At 44.4% G+C, this 9274-nt stretch overlaps 1 protein-coding gene across 1 annotated transcript; it reads left to right on the top strand.

The window, feature by feature from the left end:
- Positions 1-8046: 8046 nt before the first annotated feature.
- Positions 8047-8928, top strand: LOC139240549 (probable G-protein coupled receptor 139). Its single transcript, XM_070869094.1, has one exon. It carries the CDS (start codon positions 8047-8049, stop codon positions 8926-8928), a length of 882 nt encoding a protein of 293 aa, XP_070725195.1.
- Positions 8929-9274: the final 346 nt, after the last annotated feature.

The following is a 9274-nucleotide window of genomic DNA, read 5'->3' as shown; positions in this document are numbered from 1 at the left end:
ATCTCAAAATTTAATACATGGGATTCCCATTCCCATTCTTTATACCCCACCCAGCAAGGAAACCTCACACATCTGTCGGACATATTATCAGAATCACGTAATTGAGGACATATCACCAGTAAATGGGATAATCACATCCCGTGTCCCACACACTGGGCAAGTTGCCACCTCCACTCGCCCAGTCTTACATACAGCAATCATGGTCAAAATCCGCTTATGAATCAATTTAAAATCCATTTCAAGCCACTCTAGATATTTAAAATTCACCCACACCCCTTTCGAAAGCGTGTTGTGGTCTAGCTGTGAGGACATACTCTTCCAAAACTCCATATCAGCCGAGGCCTTGAAAATCCACGGTCTAAATATCCCAAAGAAACCATCAGTGTTGCAGTGGTCTAATTGGACCGACTCCTCTGCTCTCTCCAGCAGAAAGCTTCGAAATACAGGATGCATTTGACGTCCTCTGGAGGTTTTCTCATTTATTTCATCCATCGAATCCTGTGGCATTGCCCTCACAATCTTCTCATACATTCTCCCCATTGCGTTTTCCTCTACTTCCTTATCCTCCTCGTAAACCATATTCCTCACGACCGCTTCCGGCAACCTACCTGGAATCATCTCCTATTCCACGTATATAATATGAGATTTTATAAAAGCTTTATTAAATAATACCTCTTTTCCATCTTACTCAGTCCCTCAGAGTCGAGGATGACTTGCTTCCAAATCAAAGACGAGTTCTTCCGTGACTGATGACTGCGATGTGGGATCTCCAGTCTCTGTCACAGGTCGGACAGACGGTGGTTGAAGGGACGCTGGAAGAAGGGACTGGTGGGTGGGTGCTTGGGTTGTCATGCACTCGTTCCACTGCTTGAGCTTGGTTTCCGCTTGCTCCCAGCGAAGAGACTCGGAGTGTTCCACACCTTCCCAGATGCTTCTCCTCCACTTTGAGTGTTCTTGTGCCAGGGATTCTCAGGTGTCAGTGGGGAAGTTACACATAATTAAAATGGTTTTTAGCGAGTCCATGAAGCATTTCCTCTGCCCATCTGGGATTCGCTTGCCGTGTCGCAGCTCCGCGTAGAGTGCTTGTTTTGGAAGTCTCGTCTCGGGCATGCAGTTGATGTGGCAAGTCCATGGAAGCTGATCGAACGTGGTCAATGCTTCAATGCTGGGGATGTTGGCCCAAGAGAGAACACTGACGTTGGTGCGCCTATCCTGCCAAGGATTTACAGAATCTTGCGGATCCAGATTTGGTGGAACTTCTCCAGTGCTGTGAGATGCCTGCTATATATAGTCCATGTCTCTGAAACATAAAGCACGGTGGTTATTACTATGCCATGTATACCATGAGCGTGGTGCCGGGTTTGACGTCCTGGTCTTCAAACACTCTCTTCCTCAGGCAGCCGATGGCTGTGCTGGTGCACTGAAGGCGGTGCTTGACCGTCATTGAAGTCTACCCTTGTTGGCAGTAGGCTCCCGAGGTATGGAAAATGGTAAACTTTGTCCAAGGCTTCATTGTGGATTTTGATAATCTGGGGCGGTACTCTGTGGCGGTTTGCAGGTTGGAGAGGACCTTTGTCTTATGGATGTTTAGTCTAAGGCACGTGCTCTCCTATGCTTCTGTGAAGGTGTTGACGATGGTTTGGATTTCGGCCTTATCTCGAAGTTATCGAAGTTAACTCTTATCTCTAATCTTTGATTGTGGATACGCCCACTATGAACTTTTGATAGGCGTTGAAATAAAATCAGTTATATTCCCCTGCTTTAATTCTTCAGGATTATGTTTTGCTGGATTGCAGATTAGTTTGGTTTGCAAGTCCACAGTTTCATTACTTTAGTTTAATTTCTCCTCTTTTACAATTAGTGGAAATAATCCGGTTGTACCTAGGGTTATTTACAGCTAAAAGTCTCATTGTCGTCAAAACCCAGTGGGTTCATCATGAACTAAAGCTTTCTGACAGAGGCCTAAGACCAATCTCTGTGGTTGGATGGACTTCTCCACATTTCCGGTTTTTGGGGTATATCCCAGGGTTTTCGGTTCTCTCTCAATGTAGAAGATCCACGGAGTTAACAGACAGGGGAACATGCGTATGCGTGTAGCCGGTATGAGGATTGGGTCGCATCTTCTACTGAAAGGACAGGAATCATATTATTCTCCGTTGTACTTTGTAAACTGCTGCTTAAATATTGTAAAGTATTAATTCTTGCTTATGCTAAATAAAGCCATATAATTAGAAGGAATGTCGTGTCAATATTGAACAATTGAACAGACAGATAGACCCGAAAACGACAACAACGGGTGGGCCTTGAAGTGAAGGTGGGCCTTCTCTTTAACTGGTAAAAATCCTGACGTGATAGTGGACCTTATTTAAACAGGCAGTCACAGTGGTAATCCAGGGCATTCTCTTTAACCGGACAAGCCTTGAGGTGATGATGGGTTTTCTCTTTAAACGAGAGAGACTTGATGGAAATCCTCTTTCATCAGGCAGTTCATGAGGTGATGGTGGGCCTTCTTTAACAGGAAGGCTTTGATGTGATGGTGGATATGTTTATAAATGTGCAGTTAATATTTGCACCAAGAAGGGAAGTTGGGATGTCAGAGTTTTTGGAAATTAGTTCACAATAGCAGAAGGTCTGTCTCATTGACACGATGAGCTCGGGTAGGACATGAGGGGAAATATTGAAAATCTAGCGAAGCATCAGAATTCAGAGATAGAGTAGGAGATGTTTTCCTTGATAGGGATGGGGAAGGAGATGAGCCAAAAACAGGTGAATAGATAATTTCTGTATCAGTGACAAATAATTCCATCAATTCCTCGGAGTTAATCTTGGAGGTGTTTGTAGCAAGGACAGGGCAGAGGTATTTTACAATATAGTTGTTAGTTTTGAAAGGAAGCCAAGGTCTATGTTTGCTTTCCATGATAAGGTTGGATATTGGATCTGCTTAGGGTGAAAGATGCAGGATCTGACAAGGCTGTATGTGAAAAGCCTGCTTCAACATTAAATGAGTAAACCAGTTGTGAGCCAGATACGATCAAATCATTGCCTTGGACCTATGGGAGCTACAATGGAACCTATTCCTGAGAAAATGACCAGTGTAGGAGAGGGTAAGAGTTTTACCCGGGACAAGGACATCAAAACTCTCAGTGCATGAGTGGTACAGCTGAACGCCTGGCTCAGAACTACCTTGGAAAATGGACAATTTATTCAGTCAGGAGTTCTCAAGGGTCATAAGTGAATTATGGGGAGATTTGTCCACGTGCGTAGATGCAGCTAGAAGTGGGGTTGGAATGGAATAGGGGGTGAATAGGGGGTGTGCATGGTGAGCAATGCATGAAGCTGTCGGAGATGGCTTTGTATGTGACCGCAAAAAGAGAGCCGACTGAGTTGGCAAGCTTGAAGAAATCAAATCGACAATCAATGTGCTCGGACTGTTGATTTACCTTTTTTTTTCCTTGCTCATTATTACAGAACTTTTCAACAATGGGACATTCTAGTGTACATCCATAAGTGTATTTAGTGGTGCGAGGAGTGTTGGTTCAAAAGGGGTTAACTGAATGTGCTTGTTCATTGACTGTAATTGATATCAGACCCCATAGATTAATTAAATGTGTTTGTTCGGTGACTGTTATTAATGCGCCTCTCCATGGACCATAATTGTATCACTGGAGATGTTGTCTCTTCTATTAATACGGCAAACACCTCAATCTGTTGTACCACAGTCTCGCAGAGAACATCAACACTGGCACTCACAGGGATCAGCGGCTCTACTGAGAGGAGAAGAATGTATTTCAGAATCAACGAGTTTACGATACTAGCATTCGTTTTTGAGATAGAAAAGATATACTACCCCATTCTCGCTGTTGTCGGAGTCCCTGGTAAGTAACTATGTCCGCCGACACATGCTGTTGACCATGTTTAACTGTGAAACATCGAAACATAGAAAATATGTGCAGGAGTAGGCTATTCGGCCCTTGGAGCCTGCACCGCCATTCAATAAGTTCATGGCTGACCATTCCCTCAGTACGCCTTTCCTGCTTTCTCTCCATACCCCTTGATCCCCTGAGCCGTAAGAGCCATATCTAACTCCCTGTTGAATATATCCAATGAACTGGCAACAACAACTCTCTGCAGCACGGAATTCCATAGGTTAACAACTCTCTGAGTGAAGAAGTTTCTCCTCATCTCAGACCTAAATGGTCTACCCTTATCCTAAAACTATGTCCCCTGGTTCTGGACTTCCCCAACATCAGGAACATTCTTCCCGCATCTAACCTGTCCACTCCCATCAGAATCTCTACGTTTCTATGAGATCCCCTCTCATCCTTCTAAACTCGAGTGAATAATGGCCCAGTTGATCCTGTCTCTCCTCATATGACAGTCGAGTCCTCCCTGGAATCAGTCTGTTGAACCTTCGCTGCACTCCCTGACATTAGGAGAGCAAAATTGAACACAATATTTAGATGAGGCCACACCAAGGCCCTGTACAAAGGCAGTAAGAACTCCCTGCTCCTTTACTCAAATCCTCTAGCTATGAAGCCCAACATATAATTTGCCTTCTTCACCGCCTGCTGTACCTGCATGCCAACTTTCAGTGACTGATGAACCATGACACCCAGGGCTCATTGAACTTCCCCTTTTCCTAATCTGCTGCCATTCAGATAATATTCTGCCTTCCTGTTTTTGCCCCCAAAATGTAAAGCCTCACAGTTATCCACATTATACTGCATCTGCCACGCATTTGCCCACTCACCTAACCAGTACCAGTCACCCTGCAGCCTCCTAGCATCCTCCTCACAGCTCACCCTGCCACCCAGCTTAGTGTCATCTGCAAACGTGGAGATATAACACTCAATTCCTTCATCTAAATCGTTAATGTATATTGTAAAGAGCTGGGGTCCCAGCACTGAGCCCTGCGGCACTCCACTAGTCACTGCCTGCCATTCTGAAAAGGACGCATTTATCCCGACTCTCTGCTTCCTGTCTGCCAACCAGTTCTCTATCCACATCAGTACATTACCCCCAATACCATGCGCTTTGATTTTGCACACCAATCTCTTGTGCGGGACCTTGTCAAAAGCCTGTTGAAACTCCAAATACACCACATCCACTGGTTCTCGCTTGTCCACTCTACTAGTTACATTCTCAGAAAATTCCAGAAGATTCGTCAAGCATGATTTCCCTTTCATAAATCCATGGTGACTTGGTCCGATCCTGTCACTGCTTTCCAAATTAGTTGCTATTTCATCCTTAATGATTGATTCCAACATTTCCCCCACTAATGACGTCAGGCTAACTGGTCTATAATTACCCATTTTCTCTCTCCCTCCGTTTTTAAAAAGTGGTGTTATATTAGCAACCCTCCAGTACATCTGTTGAGGTCACAACATCCAGAAACTAAATGAACCCACATATTCTCTCTGGCTGTGGGGCTGATAATGCTCTGTGATTCCCCAATGTGAGTGGTCTGAGTGCAGTGAATCGACAATATCTTTTCTCAATGTGATAGGGTCAGATAGAGATCGGAATCTTTTGTTAATTTCCAACACAAGCAATCTCACTGGATGAATCTCTTATAGTCTGCGTCTGTGGACCGCATTCTATTCGATTGGACAGATGTGTCCATGGGTTTCCAGAATCCATCACCGTGCACTGGGAAGAGTGAATTATACTAAGTGAGGGAAACCAGTCGTGGCAGAAAGCTCAGAAACACACCGTGAATGTTCAACAATGTCCATCTTGATCCAGGACCACTGATGTCCCCCTTTGTACAATCTCTTTCCCAGCATAAGTCAGTGTTCTGGGAGGTTAGGATGGGATTACAAATTCATTCGTGATTGAATGTGTCTCCAGTTATAGATCAATAGATTGATTTCCGATCGTATCTGTGAACAAGGAATCTCCCACCGCGTGTCCATCAAGCACAGTTCAGGAGAATTTCTCAATGAGACCTCATCTGACTCTGCCCCATCTCTTGCTCTGCTTCCGTGCAACTGATTCTTGTTGATTGTCACTGGAGAACAATGAGCGGCGAGTTCACTTTATTGATGCAAATGCAACGCGTCAATTGGAGTCCCATCAAATCTCAACCACAGATACAGAACTCTGGTTTAGCGCTGATGTAGTTGGGTTCAGATATTTAATTAAATCTCAACCACCGATATAGAACTCCGGGTAAACAAATCATCTGATTGGATGCAGAGATTTTAACACACCACACGGTGGTTAATTTAATCTTTGTTATATTAAACACAATCAGAAAAAATGTCTAATCACACAGCAGCGGACAGTTTGATCTGCGCGATTTTGTAAATCGGACAATTAGAATTAGCCGCCGGTTATACACCACCACCCATTGCCTTCACATTAATGCGGGATGTATAACACTGGATTGGTTCCACTTTGCCCATTTTACACCAGGACAGATAGATTTTAACAGACCGAGCATCTGTGGAGAGAAGGAAACGCCAGGTGCGTGCCATCCTCAAAACAGGGTTGGTCGTCGTACAAGACCATTTATTGTCTAGATTATTTGAAACCATTTGGAGGATCGGTGAGTTCAATGTCATCTAAAATGTTATTTAATAACGTGTTATTTTCACGGGATGTCAAATGTTAGATTTAAATGCATGTGGAAGCATTGTTCTGATTTATCAGTTGCTTTCACGCCAGATTAATATGTTAAATATTTTTCCCTTCCTAACCTCAAACAAAAGCTCCTTTTTGTACCCTGATACCGCGTAGGAATACCCTAAGCATTCGAGTCGGAGGGAATCACAGCCCAATTTTCACACAATATCCAAACTCGCTTTGCTCCCGTATTTTGTTCATGCTCTTCCAGGGTCTACCTCAAGGGTGAATGACTCACTGTCCCCTGGTTACTGACTGAATCTCCCCGGTCACTGACTCACTCTGCCCTGGTAACTGACTCACTCTCCCCCGGTCACTGACTCACTCTCCCCCAGTCACTGACTCATTCTCCCCGGTCACTGACTCACTCTCCCTGGTGACTGACTCACTCTCCCCAGGTCACTGACTCACTCTCCACTGGTTACTGATGTATTTTCCCTGGTTACTGATGTATTTTCCCTGGTTACTGATTCACTCTCCCCTGGTTACTGACTCACTCTCCCTGGTTACTGACTCACTCACCCCGGTCACTGACTCACTCTCCCCTGGTTACTGACTCACTCTCCCCCAGTCACTGACTCACTCTCCCCCGGTCACTGACTCAATCTCCCCCAGTCACTGACTCACTCTCCCCCGGTCACTGACTCACTCTCCCCTGGTTATTGACTCACTTTCCCTGGTTACTGACTCACTCTCCCCTAGTTACTGACTCACTTTCCTTGGTTACTGATTCACTCTTCCATGGTTACTGACTCACTCTCCCTGGTTACTGACTCACTCTCCCCTGGTCACTGACTCACTCTCCCTGGTTACTGACTCACTCTCCCTGGTTACTGATTCACTCACCACTGGTCACTGATTCACTCTCCCCGTTCACTGAATTACTCTCCCCTGGTCACTGACTCACTCACCCCGGTCACTGACTCACCCTCCCTGGTCACTGACTCACTCTCCCCCAGTTACTGACTCACTCTCCCCGTCACTGACTAACGCTCGCCCGGTCACTGATTCATTCCCAAATTTCCCAAACTAACTCCTGATTGGGTGCAGACTGGGAATACAATCCCAGAAGGTCGATGGTTCCAGGGTTCCTGCAGCAGCAGGCAATGAATCAACAAACCTGGAGATGAGGGCTAATACCACTTCAATATTAATCCTCTGATTAGATGGCACATTACTCTTGCAAAATTAAATCCCATTCCCCGGTTCAGTCTACCATTCATTGCAGATTAGTGAGGTGTACAATGCATTGTACACCCTGTCTCCATCTGAAAGTCCTTTCTCAGGAACATTATTAAATTCCATCACTCTAACAAATGTAGAAATTTTACCCCAACCCCATCAACCCGATGAATTCACTTTCAACCTGCTGTGTTAATTTCCTGTTGATTTCCATTCCTCACAGCTAATTTAGTGACGATGGTGATCCTGTCTCGTGGAATGTGCGGTCTCTCCAAATGCGTCACACGCTACTTGGTGGCCATGGCAGCGGCAGATCTGCTGGTCGTTATCACCGACCTGATATTGAGGCAGATTCCAATTGCTCATCATCTGTATTTTGTGCAGCGAATCCCCCTGTGTAATATCCACGCCGTCCTGCTTTATGCAGCCACAGACTGTTCTGTCTGGTTCACCGTCACTTTCACATTTGATCGATTCGTGGCAATTTGTTGCCAGAAGCTGAAAACTAAATATTGCACTGAGAAAACCGCGGCTATGGTTCTTGTAACAGTGACTTTGCTAAGTTTTTTAAAGAGCATTTTCTGGTACTTTATGTATGTACCTTGGTACACGTTGAGCAATACACACTGGTTCTGTTACGTAAGTGCTCTTGTCATGGTTTCAGATTTGTGGGCAACACTCGAGCTTCTTCATTATATTCTAAACCCGTGCATCCCATTTGTTCTGATCCTGCTACTCAATGCTTTAACTATCAGACACATTTTAGTGGCCAGCAGAGCTCGCAGGAGACTCCGGGATCACAGCAGCGAGGGGATTCCCAGTGACATAGAGATGGAGAGACGCATGAAATCCATCATTTTACTGCTCGTTATCTCGTGGAATTTCATAATGTTATGGGCTGTGTTTTTGTTCTTTTCTATTTGGAACCGGATTTTGCATTTAGGTTATGATATTATACATGTATCTTACTACATAAAAGAAATAGGATTCATGCTCCAGCTCCTGAGTTGCTGCACAAACACTTATATTTATGCTATGACACAGAGTAAGTTCAGAGAGCAGTTGAAGAATGTGGTAAAATGTCCGTCTTTCTTCATTGTTAAAATCATTAAAAGATGAGTAGACGTTCCAGCAGTACAACTGAATTCTAGTTCATGTTCTCAACGACCCGATCTACATGATGCAGCGAAAGATGTGAAGAACGAGAAGTCCATAGCGGGTATCCATGATTTCTCATGCAGAAAGCAAAGTAAATTCAATATAGATGGTATCGCGGCAGATTTGTTTAAGGAAACATGGCTTGATGTGGGGACGTCGTGGTTTAATGCAATCACATATTATATAGACGTATTTTGCACTGGTTGGCATTATAGTATCAAATTACGAGGACATAATTAACCTAATAAAATATACAGCTCACCGGATCATTTCAGTTCTTTCGATCTAGATGACATGAACAGTCAAA

Source organism: Pristiophorus japonicus, chromosome 32 (assembly GCF_044704955.1).
Source record: "Pristiophorus japonicus isolate sPriJap1 chromosome 32, sPriJap1.hap1, whole genome shotgun sequence".
Classification (NCBI taxonomy): Eukaryota; Metazoa; Chordata; class Chondrichthyes; family Pristiophoridae; genus Pristiophorus; species Pristiophorus japonicus.
Note: the sequence above shows the minus strand (reverse complement) of the source record. Positions and strands in the feature narration are given on the sequence as shown.